The sequence below is a fragment of the Amphiura filiformis genome, chromosome 17 (assembly GCF_039555335.1).
Source record: "Amphiura filiformis chromosome 17, Afil_fr2py, whole genome shotgun sequence".
Taxonomy (NCBI): Eukaryota; Metazoa; Echinodermata; class Ophiuroidea; order Amphilepidida; family Amphiuridae; genus Amphiura; species Amphiura filiformis.
The window spans coordinates 11,295,226-11,315,570 of record NC_092644.1 but is presented as its reverse complement, the minus strand read 5'-3'; the positions used below and the strand labels follow the sequence as shown (position 1 = coordinate 11,315,570).

The 20,345-nt window shown below is 36.2% G+C and overlaps 1 protein-coding gene across 1 annotated transcript in view; it reads right to left on the bottom strand.

Annotated features, from left to right (window-relative positions):
• Window positions 1-16,008: 16,008 nt before the first annotated feature.
• Window positions 16,009-20,345, bottom strand: part of LOC140136930 (uncharacterized) — an 83,101-nt gene continuing 78,764 nt past the window's right edge. The window contains exons 56-58 of the mRNA XM_072158582.1: window positions 19,976-20,050; window positions 17,603-17,674; window positions 16,009-17,297 (exon numbers count right to left, since the gene is read on the bottom strand). Of these exons, the coding sequence (XP_072014683.1) occupies window positions 16,531-17,297; window positions 17,603-17,674; window positions 19,976-20,050 (914 nt within the window). The 3' untranslated portion in view covers window positions 16,009-16,530. The remainder of the gene's footprint in view (window positions 17,298-17,602; window positions 17,675-19,975; window positions 20,051-20,345) is intronic.

The window sequence follows — 20,345 nt, the reverse complement described above, 5'->3', positions numbered from 1 at the left end:
CTCATTTCTTCGCGTGCATTTTAAATAGATAAAGACGCGCGAAAAACGCATGGAATTGCTCCTTAAAGGGTACATGCCACCAAATAGCTTTCCATAGACTTTACGTGCAAAACAGGGGTCACGTTTTAGGCTATAAGTCGAGTTACGTCTTACTTTGAAATATATATTTGATATCATTTTAATCAGAACAAAATTCTGCATAACATATCTGAAAATGACACCATATTTTAGGTCTACTTTTTGAGAAAAATAGCGCTATATAAAAAGACCCGATTTTCCCGTGTTTACGTCTGACTGCTAACCGCGTTTTGACCTCGTGTGTTCATCCGCTCATCATCGTAAACATCACTCAAATTTTCGCGTTTTCTGTTCAAATTAGTAGAGATCACATTCACAAGTTCTAGCAAAACACGATTTGCAACACTAAAATTGTTAATATTGTACTGATTTTGCACATTTTTTTGCAAAGTTGGGACTATAGTCGTGATAAACTTTTACCGGAAACCGCTTCACACGCGGATTTAGTGGTATGAACCCTTGAAGAGGCTAAAACATCGTTTTTAGGCCTTGAAAATGATTTTGTTATCTTTTTCACTAAGTTTTGAATTAATTTAAAGAAATGTTAGGTTATTTTCTTTTATACTTTAGACACACTGGCGATTTCAAATACAAGCATGATAACCGACAATTGCCATTTTTCGTCATTTTGACGCACATGAACGCACTATAGTTGCAGATTTGTAATTTTCATGAAGATATCAATTGATGTTAAGAATAAAAGTCACTTGAACATCTTCTACAAGTACATAACTTCAAAAATAAAACATTATAAGTACGTGCAGACTATTTAACAAGTCAAACAATGACAACCAAATAGGCCTACCCCCCCCCCCTCCAGCGTCCGTTTTAACCCGTTTTGTCCAAAAACCATATGTAATGAATGGCTATTTGAAATTAAATAGTAATATGAATTTAACTTTGAGTGTTATAACAATTTACAATACTGAACAGTGGTATAAATAAAGCAAACTAGAAACTTAAATATCTTAAAATCGAATTTTTTATGCAATTTTATTAAATATGAAGGCCAAAACATGAGTTTAAATGACAAAAAAATTAGCTAAAAAAGAACAATGAATTTGACAAACCTCTTTGTAATTTAAACACCAATAAATAATGTTTTCAATATTTTGAAACTCTTCATTATTCATATCAAAAGGTTTCAAACTTCTACCAAAATCGGAATTTTTATTAAATTGGAAATAAAAGTAAGCCTATTCGCGGAAAACGCACGTACAGCGAAAAACATGGCGGCGTCCATGCACGCGCTTGTTGATGTCCTTCCTCATTTCTTCGCGTGCATTTTAAATAGATAAAGACGCGCGAAAAACGCATGGAATTGCTCCTTAAAGAGGCTAAAACATCGTTTTTAGGCCTTGAAAATGATTTTGTTATCTTTTTCACTAAGTTTTGAATTAATTTAAAGAAATGTTAGGTTATTTTCTTTTATACTTTAGACACACTGGCGATTTCAAATACAAGCATGATAACCGACAATTGCCATTTTTCGTCATTTTGACGCACATGAACGCACTATAGTTGCAGATTTGTAATTTTCATGAAGATATCAATTGATGTTAAGAATAAAAGTCACTTGAACATCTTCTACAAGTACATAACTTCAAAAATAAAACATTATAAGTACGTGCAGACTATTTAACAAGTCAAACAATGACAACCAAATAGGCCTACCCCCCCCAGCGTCCGTTTTAACCCGTTTTGTCCAAAAACCATATGTAATGAATGGCTATTTGAAATTAAATATTAATATGAATTTAACTTTGAGTGTTATAACAATTTACAATACTGAACAGTGGTATAAATAAAGCAAACTAGAAACTTAAATATCTTAAAATCGAATTTTTCATGCAATTTTATTAAATATGAAGGCCAAAACATGAGTTTAAATGACAAAAAATTAGCTAAAAAAGAACAATGAATTTGACAAACCTCTTTGTAATTTAAACACCAATAAATAATGTTTTCAATATTTTGAAACTCTTCATTATTCATATCAAAAGGTTTCAAACTTCTACCAAAATCGGAATTTTTATTAAATTGGAAATAAAAGTAAGCCTATTCGCGGAAAACGCACGTACAGCGAAAAACATGGCGGCGTCCATGCACGCGCTTGTTGATGTCCTTCCTCATTTCTTCGCGTGCATTTTAAATAGATAAAGACGCGCGAAAAACGCATGGAATTGCTCCTTAAAGGGTACATGCCACCAAATAGCTTTCCATAGACTTTACGTGCAAAACAGGGGTCACGTTTTAGGCTATAAGTCGAGTTACGTCTTACTTTGAAATATATATATGATATCATTTTAATCAGAACAAAATTCTGCATAACATATCTGAAAATGACACCATATTTTAGGTCTACTTTTTGAGAAAAATAGCGCTATATAAAAAGACCCGATTTTCCCGTGTTTACGTCTGACTGCTAACCGCGTTTTGACCTCGTGTGTTCATCCGCTCATCATCGTAAACATCACTCAAATTTTCGCGTTTTCTGTTCAAATTAGTAGAGATCACATTCACAAGTTCTAGCAAAACACGATTTGCAACACTAAAATTGTTAATATTGTACTGATTTTGCACATTTTTAATGCAAAGTTGGGACTATAGTCGTGATAAACTTTTACCGGAAACCGCTTCACACGCGGATTTAGTGGTATGAACCCTTGAAGAGGCTAAAACATCGTTTTTAGGCCTTGAAAATGATTTTGTTATCTTTTTCACTAAGTTTTGAATTAATTTAAAGAAATGTTAGGTTATTTTCTTTTATACTTTAGACACACTGGCGATTTCAAATACAAGCATGATAACCGACAATTGCCATTTTTCGTCATTTTGACGCACATGAACGCACTATAGTTGCAGATTTGTAATTTTCATGAAGATATCAATTGATGTTAAGAATAAAAGTCACTTGAACATCTTCTACAAGTACATAACTTCAAAAATAAAACATTATAAGTACGTGCAGACTATTTAACAAGTCAAACAATGACAACCAAATAGGCCTACCCCCCCTCCAGCGTCCGTTTTAACCCGTTTTGTCCAAAAACCATATGTAATGAATGGCTATTTGAAATTAAATAGTAATATGAATTTAACTTTGAGTGTTATAACAATTTACAATACTGAACAGTGGTATAAATAAAGCAAACTAGAAACTTAAATATCTTAAAATCGAATTTTTATGCAATTTTATTAAATATGAAGGCCAAAACATGAGTTTAAATGACAAAAAATTAGCTAAAAAGAACAATGAATTTGACAAACCTCTTTGTAATTTAAACACCAATAAATAATGTTTTCAATATTTTGAAACTCTTCATTATTCATATCAAAAGGTTTCAAACTTCTACCAAAATCGGAATTTTTATTAAATTGGAAATAAAAGTAAGCCTATTCGCGGAAAACGCACGTACAGCGAAAAACATGGCGGCGTCCATGCACGCGCTTGTTGATGTCCTTCCTCATTTCTTCGCGTGCATTTTAAATAGATAAAGACGCGCGAAAAACGCATGGAATTGCTCCTTAAAGAGGCTAAAACATCGTTTTTAGGCCTTGAAAATGATTTTGTTATCTTTTTCACTAAGTTTTGAATTAATTTAAAGAAATGTTAGGTTATTTTCTTTTATACTTTAGACACACTGGCGATTTCAAATACAAGCATGATAACCGACAATTGCCATTTTTCGTCATTTTGACGCACATGAACGCACTATAGTTGCAGATTTGTAATTTTCATGAAGATATCAATTGATGTTAAGAATAAAAGTCACTTGAACATCTTCTACAAGTACATAACTTCAAAAATAAAACATTATAAGTACGTGCAGACTATTTAACAAGTCAAACAATGACAACCAAATAGGCCTACCCCCCCCCCCCTCCAGCGTCCGTTTTAACCCGTTTTGTCCAAAAACCATATGTAATGAATGGCTATTTGAAATTAAATATTAATATGAATTTAACTTTGAGTGTTATAACAATTTACAATACTGAACAGTGGTATAAATAAAGCAAACTAGAAACTTAAATATCTTAAAATCGAATTTTTATGCAATTTTATTAAATATGAAGGCCAAAACATGAGTTTAAATGACAAAAAATTAGCTAAAAAAGAACAATGAATTTGACAAACCTCTTTGTAATTTAAACACCAATAAATAATGTTTTCAATATTTTGAAACTCTTCATTATTCATATCAAAAGGTTTCAAACTTCTACCAAAATCGGAATTTTTATTAAATTGGAAATAAAAGTAAGCCTATTCGCGGAAAACGCACGTACAGCGAAAAACATGGCGGCGTCCATGCACGCGCTTGTTGATGTCCTTCCTCATTTCTTCGCGTGCATTTTAAATAGATAAAGACGCGCGAAAAACGCATGGAATTGCTCCTTAAAGGGTACATGCCACCAAATAGCTTTCCATAGACTTTACGTGCAAAACAGGGGTCACGTTTTAGGCTATAAGTCGAGTTACGTCTTACTTTGAAATATATATTTGATATCATTTTAATCAGAACAAAATTCTGCATAACATATCTGAAAATGACACCATATTTTAGGTCTACTTTTTGAGAAAAAATAGCGCTATATAAAAAGACCCGATTTTCCCGTGTTTACGTCTGACTGCTAACCGCGTTTTGACCTCGTGTGTTCATCCGCTCATCATCGTAAACATCACTCAAATTTTCGCGTTTTCTGTTCAAATTAGTAGAGATCACATTCACAAGTTCTAGCAAAACACGATTTGCAACACTAAAATTGTTAATATTGTACTGATTTTGCACATTTTTTATGCAAAGTTGGGACTATAGTCGTGATAAACTTTTACCGGAAACCGCTTCACACGCGGATTTAGTGGTATGAACCCTTGAAGAGGCTAAAACATCGTTTTTAGGCCTTGAAAATGATTTTGTTATCTTTTTCACTAAGTTTTGAATTAATTTAAAGAAATGTTAGGTTATTTTCTTTTATACTTTAGACACACTGGCGATTTCAAATACAAGCATGATAACCGACAATTGCCATTTTTCGTCATTTTGACGCACATGAACGCACTATAGTTGCAGATTTGTAATTTTCATGAAGATATCAATTGATGTTAAGAATAAAAGTCACTTGAACATCTTCTACAAGTACATAACTTCAAAAATAAAACATTATAAGTACGTGCAGACTATTTAACAAGTCAAACAATGACAACCAAATAGGCCTACCCCCCTCCAGCGTCCGTTTTAACCCGTTTTGTCCAAAAACCATATGTAATGAATGGCTATTTGAAATTAAATAGTAATATGAATTTACTTTGAGTGTTATAACAATTTACAATACTGAACAGTGGTATAAATAAAGCAAACTAGAAACTTAAATATCTTAAAATCGAATTTTTTATGCAATTTTATTAAATATGAAGGCCAAAACATGAGTTTAAATGACAAAAAAATTAGCTAAAAAAAGAACAATGAATTTGACAAACCTCTTTGTAATTTAAACACCAATAAATAATGTTTTCAATATTTTGAAACTCTTCATTATTCATATCAAAAGGTTTCAAACTTCTACCAAAATCGGAATTTTTATTAAATTGGAAATAAAAGTAAGCCTATTCGCGGAAAACGCACGTACAGCGAAAAACATGGCGGCGTCCATGCACGCGCTTGTTGATGTCCTTCCTCATTTCTTCGCGTGCATTTTAAATAGATAAAGACGCGCGAAAAACGCATGGAATTGCTCCTTAAAGAGGCTAAAACATCGTTTTTAGGCCTTGAAAATGATTTTGTTATCTTTTTCACTAAGTTTTGAATTAATTTAAAGAAATGTTAGGTTATTTTCTTTTATACTTTAGACACACTGGCGATTTCAAATACAAGCATGATAACCGACAATTGCCATTTTTCGTCATTTTGACGCACATGAACGCACTATAGTTGCAGATTTGTAATTTTCATGAAGATATCAATTGATGTTAAGAATAAAAGTCACTTGAACATCTTCTACAAGTACATAACTTCAAAAATAAAACATTATAAGTACGTGCAGACTATTTAACAAGTCAAACAATGACAACCAAATAGGCCTACCCCCCCTCCAGCGTCCGTTTTAACCCGTTTTGTCCAAAAACCATATGTAATGAATGGCTATTTGAAATTAAATATTAATATGAATTTAACTTTGAGTGTTATAACAATTTACAATACTGAACAGTGGTATAAATAAAGCAAACTAGAAACTTAAATATCTTAAAATCGAATTTTTTATGCAATTTTATTAAATATGAAGGCCAAAACATGAGTTTAAATGACAAAAAAATTAGCTAAAAAAGAACAATGAATTTGACAAACCTCTTTGTAATTTAAACACCAATAAATAATGTTTTCAATATTTTGAAACTCTTCATTATTCATATCAAAAGGTTTCAAACTTCTACCAAAATCGGAATTTTTATTAAATTGGAAATAAAAGTAAGCCTATTCGCGGAAAACGCACGTACAGCGAAAAACATGGCGGCGTCCATGCACGCGCTTGTTGATGTCCTTCCTCATTTCTTCGCGTGCATTTTAAATAGATAAAGACGCGCGAAAAACGCATGGAATTGCTCCTTAAAGGGTACATGCCACCAAATAGCTTTCCATAGACTTTACGTGCAAAACAGGGGTCACGTTTTAGGCTATAAGTCGAGTTACGTCTTACTTTGAAATATATATTTGATATCATTTTAATCAGAACAAAATTCTGCATAACATATCTGAAAATGACACCATATTTTAGGTCTACTTTTTGAGAAAAATAGCGCTATATAAAAAGACCCGATTTTCCCGTGTTTACGTCTGACTGCTAACCGCGTTTTGACCTCGTGTGTTCATCCGCTCATCATCGTAAACATCACTCAAATTTTCGCGTTTTCTGTTCAAATTAGTAGAGATCACATTCACAAGTTCTAGCAAAACACGATTTGCAACACTAAAATTGTTAATATTGTACTGATTTTGCACATTTTTTATGCAAAGTTGGGACTATAGTCGTGATAAACTTTTACCGGAAACCGCTTCACACGCGGATTTAGTGGTATGAACCCATAAAGCTTTTACATTTCTCTATCTGTTTTATGTCATTTTGGTGTTTGTCGGATAAGTGTGATTTTGCTATCAACTGCAGATAGCTCAAATTTAAATGCCCGTGGGTTGTCGTTTTTGTCTGCTGAACGAGATAAAGGGTACATACCACAGAAAAGCTTTCCAGAGACTTTACGTGCTAAATAGGGGTCACGCGTTTTAGCCATAAGACGAGTTACGTCCAACTTTGAAATATATATTTGATATCATCTTAACTAGAACAAAATTCTGCATAACATTTCTGAAAATGACTACAAATTTTAGGTCCGACTAATTTTTCAGAAAATTAGTGCTATATAAAAAGGTCACATTTTCCTGTGTTTACATCCAACTGCTAACCGCTTTCTGACCTCGTTTGTTCATGCGCATATAATCGTAAATATCACTCAAATTTTCGCATTTTCTTTACAAATTTGTAGAGATCACATTCACAAGTTCTAGTAAAACACGATTTTCCAACACTAAAATTGTTAATATTGTACCGATTTTCTAGAAGTTTTATGCAAAGTTTGGGACTATAGGCGTGATAAACTTTTACCGGAAACCGCTTCGCAGGCGGATTTAGTGGTATATGAACCCAAAAGCGATATTTTATAGAATCATGTTACTGCTATCTTCTGAAGATCAAATTAAAATGTCAAATGTTGCTACATTTTGTTTTGCTTTATAATTTTAATTGCATGTGGTTTTTTTCTTCTATACCTATGAATACTAGTAGGCTATATAGCTGAAATAAAATGCAGGCCTATGTTTTCATTGTCCCCTGCGCGAGATATATATTTTCGAATCGAATTATAGGCCTACTGGTGATGATCTACTGAGAATCAAATTAAAATTGCAAATGTTGCGACATTTTGTTTTGGTTTAATTTGGGACTATATGCGTTAATTTGGGACTATATGAGATTCTAAATGCTAGGCCTATCTTCAGTAGATATAGCGAAAAAATCCTAAAACGCGCACGGTTACTCTGCGCGAATAACAAAATCGGCATTCGGCCTATATGCCGCGCTATTAAAAAAAAAGGGGGGGGTAAAATAGAGAAACAGGCAGATGCGCCAGTGATGAGTTTGTAATATCGCTTTAAACTTTCTGATCGGGACTGATGTCAGACTTGTACCCGAGTCCAGCGTGTCCGAGTCCGAGCCGAGCCGAGTCCATTTGTATCCGAGTCCGAGCCAAGTCCGAGTCCTTTTGTGTCCGAGTCCGGACTCGAGTCCAAGTCCGGGGGTGCCGAGTCCGAGCCAAGTCCGAGTCCAACAAAAATAATGAGTCCATTCCCGGTGGGGGGGGGGGGGGTCATTCAACTTTAATGTGACATATATCTGCCTACTGGCATTGCTTAGTAGGAGCCTATTTGTATAAAAATGGGTCATTGGGTATAACAAATTGAAAAAGGGGTAATTGGGTATAAACATTTTGAAAGAAGGGGGTCATTTGGTATAACATTTTGAAAAAATGGATCATAAGAAATTTGCTGAAAAAAAGAAAATTTCAAAGATTCCACTTAATTTTATGCCATTTTGATGATAAATTTGTAGAAAAACAAGGTCATTGGCCAAAGGTCACTCAATACACCACACCACTCTCCCTATACACTCCCACCCTACCAAACCCCACCCCAGTGCACCTCACACACAAGACATTTCAAGGGCTCAAGCCAAGTCAACCAACCAGCCATACCACACAATGGTACATGAAGGTAAAATCTACATGTATCAGATCATTAGATCACCTGTATAACAGACAGCAGTCATGTGGGGATATTTGTGTGTGTGTGGTACACTACATGTAAACTCTTGCACCCAGAGACTAGAGAAGCATACACGTCATGTAAATGAATTGCAGTGTATTCAAATACATTACATAAAATAACATCATCATCATCATCATCATCACCATCATCATCATCATCTTCATCATCATTGTTATCATCATCGTCATAATAATAATAATACTATCAGAAATTCACCATTAATTCTAAACATCTTTTCAAAATTGTCCCACACAAATGTGCAGTGCCAGTGAGTAGTGAGCACACACAAACTACAGCACTCTAGTATAATACTAGCCCTATGTTTGAGTACCAATTTACTGAGTGGGAGCTGAGATGTAGGGCCCAGTGTGCATATTTCTCTCTTTCAAGAGTTTTAATGGATTGGAAAGTTCCATGAAAGAACTCTTCAATATTTTTTATAGTGCAAATATTTAATGAAATTATGCATTTACATGTAATTAATTATCAATTATTTCATTTTAAATGATAACAATACATTATACATGTAATATGATTCTGCTAAGTGACAGATAAATCTTAATAATTTGGTGGATATGTAGGATATATGACAGATCACAGATTTGACAGTCCCCAATTAATTTGGAAAATGGCCAAATAAGTCAAGTCAACAAATTTGAGATTTATTTTGACATTTTTAGATAATCATTTCACATTTTACATGGATTTAATTGGACTGGACTCGGACCGGACTCGGCTTCGAGTCTGAGTCCTTTGTGTCCGAGTCCGAGCCGAGCCGAGTCTTTTGTGTCCGAGTCCGAGCCAAGTCCGAGTCCAACAAAAGTGGACTCGAGTCCGGACTCGAGTCCGAGTCCGGACTCGAACAATACATCACTGACTGATGTATTAGAAAGAAAAAACTCGCCGCTACATGATGAAGTAAAAATTTAGAGAAAATAATGTAAAACATTACTTCTAGAGTGGAAAGATGCAATGAATCGGGATGAGATTCTAAATGCTATTTATTTATTAGGCCTGCAATGCTATCTTCAGAAGATAGCCGTTTGCGGGCGCGTTCCGAGAAAATGATGCAGATCGTAAATAATGCATGCCGTAAGCACATGCTCGCGCGTGTTCACAGAAGATGATGCATGTCGCAACGGGTGATTTGCAAATCGCACCGTAAATGGTATCTTGGGTAGATAAAAAACAAACAAACAAACAAACAGACAGACAAACAAACATGAAATATAAAAACTATAAATATATTACAGACTCATCACTTTCCGCATCTGACTGTTTCTCTATTTTTACCTCTTTTTTGCCCCCTTTTTTCTTATAGCTTGGCATATAGGCCGAATGCCGAGAAAGATCATTTGGTATATTTTTTTATATTTCATGTTTGTTTGTCTGTCTGTTTGTTTGTTTGTTTGTTTTTTATCTACCCAAGATACCATTTACGGTGCGATTTGCAAATCACCCGTTGCGACATGCATCATCTTCTGTGAACACGCGAGAGCCTGTGCTTACGGCATGCATCAAGACAATTTTTACGAGCCACTTACGTCTAGGCGTAAGTGCATATACACCAAACACAAGTCAATTGAAGCCGTACAATTTACCGCGAATTTAGGACCGTAAAATTTAGACTCTTCTTTTGTCTAGATTAGCACCCAACCGCACATCTCCAGGTTTTATGTCAAAAATCAATATAACTTACCAAAACGAAAACTGAAATTCACGAGCTTCAAATTTTCAGTAACCAACAAAAGGCTAGAATAAAAGATTGGTCACACCTGGGAGACTACCACTTCAGAATAACAATGACTTACAAAAACGGATACGGTTACGGAAACAGAAACTGAAAAGATAAAACGACGGTTAGTATTGTCGTGTGGCGAATCCCAGAATAACTAAAAACCGTTGTGTGCCGAACGATGTGGGCGATGTTAGCGTGGTCTGTTTCATCCTAAAGCCCTTTTGCCATTGTCGCTGCACGCGCTCGGCTCTTCGCGTTTCAAGTCGCAGGCCTTAAGGCAGGGTGGGTTAGTTCGTATTAGTGGATCGTATACATGGTCTAGAGAGTAACTCCCGATGTCCCTGTTGACTGTTCTGTCCCCCGCCTTCTAATCCAAATAGCTTCTCATCTAGACCATGTATACGATCCACTAATACGAACTAAGCCAACGAGGGATGAGAAAATCGCCGGAAACAGCGGTCAATCCCGCGGGAAAAGTGGATCCCAATGGTCATTCTGAAGAAGCCATCAGCCAAGATGGCGAAAGTCTAAAACGAGTGAGTACTTTTGGATTTGTCAATCAAAAACTCTAATCAAGTTTAATTTCTACAATCCTACAAATGCATCTATTTCATGAGTAACCTTTTATATACCCAATGATCATACTGATCACATCACTAAATGGAAAATAATCACTAAACTGAAATATAATCATGAGAACTCTTTCTCCAATTGTTATGATTATATATATCATAAAGAGGGATATATTAATAAAAAATAAAAAAAGTGAAATATTTAAGCACTAAGTTTCCCTGTGGGCGTCATTTTAGTTCCTATTTGATAATGTATTTCTAACAGGCTCACCCTGTATATCGATGGTTTACGTCAAGTTGGCAACAAGTATTCGTATAGGGTATAAAGGTACATTTGACGTATTTCTTCCATATCGTCAACCACCTACGCTAATTGCCTAAGTCATTATTTGTAATTTGAGAACATGCATGCATCAATAATGTAATCACCCTAATTGTTTCGGATTATTCACTTTCATTTGTATCATTATGATTTGTTCTTGTGCAAAGATTGGTGAATAAATTATGTTTAATTGCATGCTTGAACCATATTTTATACTTTGTTCTCAAAATTACAAAAAATTACTCATGTAATTAGCGTAGCAGGCTGACGATAGTAGTATCCGGGGCATTTGAGCAGGTCTGCATTTGAGCAGGCATTTGAGCGAAATTATGAATAGCGCCCCCTAGTGATGACTTCAGTCACGCGTTATATTATTGAGCATTACTAATTTGTCACAGATTGGAGCTTTATAAATCTTTTCTCAGTTTTCTGAACCAAAAACATGCGATTTACACGATGATCTGTTGCGTTTATCCTTCTCTATAGGTTGTCAGACCTCAGCAATATTATTTGCGCTAAATCAACTCATTTCTGCTATCTCTACAATGTATGGAAGGAAACTCGTTTGAGACGGCTGATGCAGTAATTAAAACAGTGGTTACAAATTGTTAGAATAATGAAAAACAATTGTGAAAAACAATAATGGTGTGGTTCTAGTAAAATTAATAATTATGAAGAATTGCAGCTGATGAAATGTCTTTCAACAGTCATCTATAGGACATTTATACATCGCGTACAGAATATATTATATCGAATAATAAATGTATCGTTACTGGCTATGCGTCGGACTAATACCTGGGTTGCATTCTGGATTTGGGTGGAGATGTGCGGCTGGTTTTCCAAAAGCTTACCCCGACAATATACTAAAATTGACAAAAACGGAACGCAAATATATATTAATATTTTTGACATTATTTAAATTATTTTTTATTCCAAATTAAGAAAAATTCAGAAGACTTAGCAACTTTTGGCTAATGGAAATGGATCACAATTGGACACCTACAAGTAAGGACTAGGTAGCTTTTCATTATTCATCATTAGGTAAAACTTCATAATTTGCACCAGTCAAAGGTGTTGTGTTGTCTTCAAACATGCTTTGATTATAAATGACAGCAGTTATAGCACAACATGTACAAGGACTAGATGTTTATTTCTGCTGAGTGTGGTACATATACTCCAAATCTTTTAAAGAACAATTCGAAACTACTGATTCATTTACATATAGTTTTACATATTCGTTGCTAAATCGAAACGAAAAATATTTTCAGATTTTTGGAGACAGTTGTAGAATATCACCTCTTCTAAACTACTAGACTAAACTGGCTTCTAAAATTTGTGACCCGAATCTAAGAATGAGGACCTGAAAATGCAGCCCGACTCTGCCGCACATCCCGTACCCACCTTTCCACTAAGAAAAACACTCCGGTACCAATACCGTAGGATACAAAGCTATATATACATCCAGTGTGTTATAACATTTATATATCTTTTTCTTTTTTGGTGTGGGGTCACTCTGTGTGTGTGTATGGGTGCAATATAATAACTTCTCACTTGCTATGGAGATCCAAGATCAGAAGAACATATCTATCACCAACTCTGTGTCATTTAATTGGAGAGTTTTATTTGAAGGTAGGGTGGTGTGTATGTGTGCAGGCATGTACAGGTAAAATGTCGGTTTGGGGGTTGTACAAGAGATGGATTAAGGAAACAATCACCATTAGGAAGCGGGGGGCAATACCATGAATAGAGACGAGGGGCAATACAACTTTTAAGTCACGTGTTTGACGATCTAAATCAGATTTGATTCTAAAGGAAAGTAAAGTGGAAATTTGCAACAATAGCATCAATAAAGAAACGTCTGCACGTAGCTTACGTGGAATTTTATTGGACTAGTATGAATTTGCAAATCTCGTTCTGTGTTTACATCCACAAGTATAGATGATGTGACTTCTGACGTCAATGCCTGACAGTATGCGCACGCATCATCACAATTTCCATTGTTTTTTGCCTGGCAGTATGCGCGCGCATCATATTTTGTTCAGGGCTCGTGTTTTTAAAACTCCCGCCACATCACAATAAGACTATTAAACAGTGTAGTGGTTGCATGGGGTTCATTCAAGCATAAAGATGATACCAGTCCCTTGCCTTTGTTGATAAACATTGAGGTCACCTCATCTATAGATAATAAGAACGTCATCACACAGAGAACAAGTTAAAACTGAATCTTTTTATAAAAAATTGATGCTTACAAAACAAAACCGTAGAGTAATAGTGTCTACATTTTTTGTACATTGTTATTTGTTTATGTCAAGATGCATATTATGGTTGGATAAACCGATTTGTATGATGAGGAAACTGTTAACAAAAATAAATTACAAAGATTTAATGATACTTAATAATATGTTACTAGATTCTAAGTTTAATAACTAAATTCTATATATATTTTTTTAAAGTGTACAGCTAGTTACACTAAAATAATTCAAACAAAAAGTAGTAGCTAATGCTTTTGCTTTATCCTAATGCTACAACTACACATTTCAAATATTAAACATCTAAAGTTATGTTTTATTACTTCCGTGGTCTGTGCTGTGCGCCGAGCGCACATGCGCGTAAACGCAGAAGTGATAAGCAATCACGCTGATTGGATCATCAACGGTCTTGACAACAAGACGGTCGTTGGCTCGTAGAAGGGGAGGAGACTTCATCAGTTCTACGTGATCGCCGATCACCAGTGCATGCCCGGACCACGGAATTAATAAAATATTTACTGTACACAATGTGGATGTTGAAATATCAGCTTAATTGTTCCATTTCACATGCCGGTAGGCGAGTAAGCATCTTTCACCGAGTATTTCTATCATGTACACGATTTTAAAGATGGTTAACATTTTTTATAGCACTCACAATAAATTATATTACTTTTCAAGAGTATTTAATACTCGTGTATAAAATTACACATCGCCATGCACATCGCTAAGTTTTGCCCTGACCTAATTTTCCTTTGCAATAATTTACCCAGGAACTTAATCGACGAGTCCAGTGGGTAACACACGCAAAGTCACGCGCGGATACACGTGCGCGGAAGCAGTCCTTTCCATACACATGCACGATACGTAAACATGATAGGGCACATTATATAAGCCGCAAAGGGTCAAAACTTTGGGTCATAACGTTTTGCGCGGCATATTAACGTCAAATTGTAACATTTTCTCATATGAAGCCCTATTTTTCTAAAAATCTAGATTTCTACACTAATCTAATGTACTTAGATACCCTACCCCAGGCCTTATACTCTATTGCTGACCAAATCTGAGATATAATAATAAACCGTGTTTGCATACGGTTTATTATTGTGATCGAAATATTAGTCGAACGCATGCGTGATACCCATATCACTGTACGTACTCGGCGTGCGGGTAGGTTGCAACATCAATAGAACCGACCTGAGGCACGTTCGATCGAGTGGCTCGCTTTGGCTGGACTTTTTGAGTAGTAGAGCGAGAAATAAATTTACACCATCCATTTCCACTGCGCACAGGAAACTCCTCGATCCTTTCCATATTTTGGTGGTGATCATTTAAATGCTGTACACTTTGAAACATGTATATGGCTTTATCGAATCGTTTATAATTTCTTGTACTACATAACGTCTCTCTCAGCGTGTTTATAGTGAATATACTAAGTTTTGAGTACATTGTGTACGATATTCCTTTTATGTATACCGAAACCCTAGCTGTTTATAGTGAGGCACAGTTACCGCACAAATCATGTACCAACCAACATCACCGTACATCTGGAATGACCTCGAGGTCACAATTGCAAAGCACGGGAAATGTACAAATATTGTGGCGCGAGCTATATGGGAGCTATAAACATCCCTTTCAACAGTGTGATCATGGCGGCAAACATGCTAGCTTCTCGTTTGGAAACCCTTGGGGCTGAAAGAGTTTTGAATGTTCTGCGCGCATCCAACGCATCATAAAGAGACTGCTACTTCAGGTCAGCACATAATTAAGTCCTCAGGTGTTTATAGTGCCAATACCTCGCGCCAATATCATCTGGTTAAGAAGGATATTGATGTACGGTACATACCCGGACAATTTCTGACCGGGTAGAATTTATACGTCAATGTACCGTACATCTGCTCCCACTATAAACACGCTGAGTGTTCACAATATGGTTAAATGTTGAAATAGGGATTGTGTCAAAGCGATAAAACCGTTAAGCCAAATTTGATTTTGATTAAAACTTTTGATCCAAACACAAAGAAATAATTCCTAAATTGGAATTTTCAGATGGTACTCCATCTTTCATCAGCGAGTGAGTGACTGCATCAAGTCATTGACCTTTGACCTGATAACAGACTCGTAGACTCTTGAAAGTTTGAACCGACCCCCGTCTTTGTTGAGAGATGGTTGGTTAGCTTCTTTGACTCTAAAATGCCGAGGTAGGTATTATTTCTTTGTGTTTGGATCAAAAGTTGTAATAAAAATCAAATTTGGCTATAGTTTATCTTAAACGGTTTTATCGCGTTGACACAAAATCATGATTTATACCAACACAGATGAACTTTCATGAACGTATAGCCAAATTTATATAGTTTTCTATAGTTACTATAGTTTTCGTCAAGATCCTGTCCGACTGCTCTTCCTGATTATCACGCGTTGCTACGCAGCTTGATCGGCAAATGAGGTGCCAATGTGATGATGACGTGATTTAATTAGCCAATTAGAATCCCACTTCCGTGTTTACGATGTAAACGGCGTCATATCGGCACCGCTGAAGAACCTTGCCGAAAACTATATAGTCGCATAGCTTTTCGCTAATTTGTATTGAAATGGATAATGAAAAGTATTGTCCAAAAATAGATTCGGTGTCTGTTTTTCTAATTTGCTACCTGCAGAATGTCTGAAAACACTTCTTAAAGTATAATATAAATTAAATTGTTTCTCATTTTCTACTGTAATATCCGAAAGGCCTACAGTGGCAGAATTCCGTATCAAAGTACATCCGTCTTGTTGCTGGGCACGGAATTGGCTGACACGGAAGTGCACCTGTACAACTACATTCATTCAAGTCCCAATACTGTCCTTGCGGGCAACCAGACGCTGGTCCTATACACACAGGTAATACTGCCCCAGGGCGCAAACATCTGCACAAGCGTGGTTCCCACTGTTGGCCTATTGGGCAGCCTCTGCGAGGATACGTACATATTGCCCTATCCGCTGATGCTGGTTCCGTCGGTCTGATTGGCTCGCATCGACAAATGTTAATATCCCATTGGTACCCATTACGGCACCCGTGTGATGGGGGTTTGCAGCGAGCAAATGGCGATGACGCTGCAATTGGTCTGCACTCGCATAAATCGCGATCCCAATATTCCTCTGTTAGGCAAGGTACTGGTGGTCGCGTACAAAACTCATCGACACCGCCTCCATTATCGAACGGCTCGTGAAGATCACCACTACCATTATCAGTCTCTAACATTTCACATTGACACGCACTAGAATCCCAGGATTGGCCCAAAGGACAACCACGTAGCGGTGACCGACAGTCTGCGTTACCGTCCGGTAATGCATTGATGCTGACACATTGGCAGAGATCAGTACCCCATCGGAATCCGTTGGGACAGCCCTCATCGGGCCGTTTGCAACGAACGCAGATACAAAGGTCGTGGTCGAGTATCATGCTTGGTGGGCAGTCCTGAACAATGCAACCTGTGAATGAGTTCATAATCATGAACAAGATAAAAATGATAAAAAGAAATAACTTCAAATCTGTCATCTACGATGGAACATCGCATATATAGTGTCGAATGTTCAGATTAGATTCGTGTTAATGTATACCAGAAAAGTTTCATGTTTTATGTGCTTTAATTTGATTTTGAAGAACATATCCATGTTCAAAATATTTCCTTTTTGAGTGTCCATATTATGCAGTGAGTTCGTGAGCCTGTACCTTTTTAAAAATCATTACTAGTATTTTGACTAAATACGGTTAGGCCTAGCTACTCATGACATACCGGGAATGCAATCGCAAAGAATATCGTCAAAGCGTTCACCACGAGGACATTGTTTTGTAGCACCTGAACATCCTGTAAAAGTAATATGTTAACGTTATGAATGACATTATATTTAGTGGATATCATAAACATGCATTTATACCCAAGACCTCATTTCCTTTTGTTAGGCCATGAGCAAGACAACACGATTGGTCCATGGCAGTGGTACAAATGCGCTCGAAGCGAATTAACATTTTTGCCATATTTTGGAGCAAAAATGGTCAAATATGGTTGAAATTGGACAAAAATTCGCGCAAAACGCATACAAATTTGCATTTTCTAAGCTGAAGTGGCCAAATAATTATGAAATTAATTTGGAAATTTACCCTATGGTAAATTTGGCCTTCTCAATCAATTTTGACCGGTGATGTCCTGTTTGTGATGCTTCCCCTAATCTTTTTAACTCCCCTACTCTAAACCAAGGATGTTTGCGCAAATGAAGTCAATCACATACCCAATGCGCAATCAAGCCTGTGGTGTAAGAGATTGACTTGTGGAAGAGGTGATGCATATTTTTATCGTTCTGTAAAAAAATCTGAATGACGAGAAATGACGAACAATTGGCGTTTTTTTTTACAATACTATCATATTTTGAACAAGCAAGTGTTAGCTCAGGAAAATATTTGGAAAATATTTGCTAGGAAAATATTTGAACCGATGCCACTATCATGACTATGTTGACATTTGCTAAATAAGCTCTTTTTTGTCGGAAATGGCCCGAAATAATTTTCAGTCGATGTTCGCTATCTTGGAAAAATTTAGTGTACTAAACTGCCCAGCAACTGTCAATCAAAATACGGGACAAGTCTGTTTCACTATTGAAGTAGTACACACAAAATTGTCGTACACACGTACATAAATTTTAGGCTAAGCATTACTGTGTAGTTTGTGCACTAAACTGCCTAGCAACTGTCAAACTGCCGTGAAGTGACTTCAGTTTTTCAGTCCAGGCAAAGTAATGGTTGACCTCAAACAAATTGCAACACAATTTTTTTTAAATGTTTTACCATAATGTATTTGTATAATATCCCTAGAATGACATACTAAAAGTCCCTAAAGTCTTATATAACTTTTCAGATACTTAGAATGCCTAAAATGCTTATTCCAGATAGGAAAATCAATACATGTTTCACAAGTTTGCCAAACGTCTCACTATGTGTGCCTTATTTCGCATAAATCCAAAATTGCCGCCAATTTTGGGACATTTTATATTGATTCGGTCATCATTTCCAATGAAATGTTTGTGGTAACTTAAATACGGTATCTAAAATGCACTTTTAGGATCGGTAATATATAGGCTTTATTTCTATATAATTATAGTCAAGAAACAAAACTGCATTACAGCTTTACAGATCTGTTTCGCAAGGTCTATATATTTTCACAATATATATATTTCACAAATCCTTCATATTTATATATATTTCACAAATACATGGATTGAATACGAGTGTTACGGCCCGGTCTAAACAGCAGGAAAACTTAAACAGTGTGTTTAAGGAAGCGTTTATATCGTTAATGTTTATAATACTTTGGTGTGTTTAAATATAAAGTTCAATTATTTAGAAAGGGGCTAAAAGGTTTTTTATTTTGAATTTGTAGTTATGTAGCAGTAGAGGTTTCTGAAAATACCAGTAATTTGTAGAAAATGTGGATATTTTCTGTGGTGGGAGGTAGGGGTGGGGAGAGGTTGGGTACAGTGGCGTAGCTGCCGGGGGGCAGGGGGGGGGGGCAATTGCCCCCCTGGCAAAAATTGTCTATTTGGGCCCCCGCCCCCTAGTGCGAGGAAGAAGGAAGAAAGAGGAAAAAGGAAAAAGAAAGAGGAAAAAAGGAGGGAGAAAGAGGAAAAAGAGAGGAGAGAGAGGAGAGGAGGGCAGCCTGGCAAAATAGTCTATTTGGGCCCCCCCCCCCCAAGTGTAGGGAAATTTGGTGGATTTGGGCCCCGCCCCTGGGCTTGCCCCTCCTGGAAAAAAATCCCAGCTACGCCGCTGGTTGGGTAGGGGTTTGGGAGAGGTTACGGATGGATGGGGTGTTGGTAATGGATATAGGGGTGGACACTACACCAGGAGGACTTTGTTAGAAATTATAATGTGCGCTTTCATACTGTCAACTAAAATTTCTGTTACCCATTGGTAATAGCGAAAGCGGCCGGGATCGGGAAAGCAGGCACGACGTCTGGTTCTACTTCTAGAACCTCCTTGCTTTATATTTAGGTGTCAATCAAATCAAATCAATCAATCAATCAATCAATCAATCAATCAATCAATCAATCAATCAATCAATCAATCAATCAAAATGTCCTGTTTCAACTTCAATTAATCAAATTCCTTTTCTTACCTCGATCTCGTCGTACACAACTACAAGTTTCGTCGTCGAATATTTCATTACGTGGGCATTCTCTTGGTTCGCAATCTGAAATGCATTTGGTTTTAATAGTACATGGCGCTATGGGTTTCGGGTTTTTTTGGTGCAATTTGTATTGTCGTGTCCCCTTCAGAGTTTATGCAGCCAATACATTTCTCAAACAAATTATTATCCTATTTCGTTTGTCGAGAGGAGTAAGTTAAGACAAGGCGCAATTGAATCGGTGCATTTTGAAAATGTGGCCTCTATGCATGAGATATTTAATATTTGCCCTAATTTACTCTATAACTCCTAGGATATCTAGTGTAATACCGTATAGTATGACAATAGACTTTTTTTAATT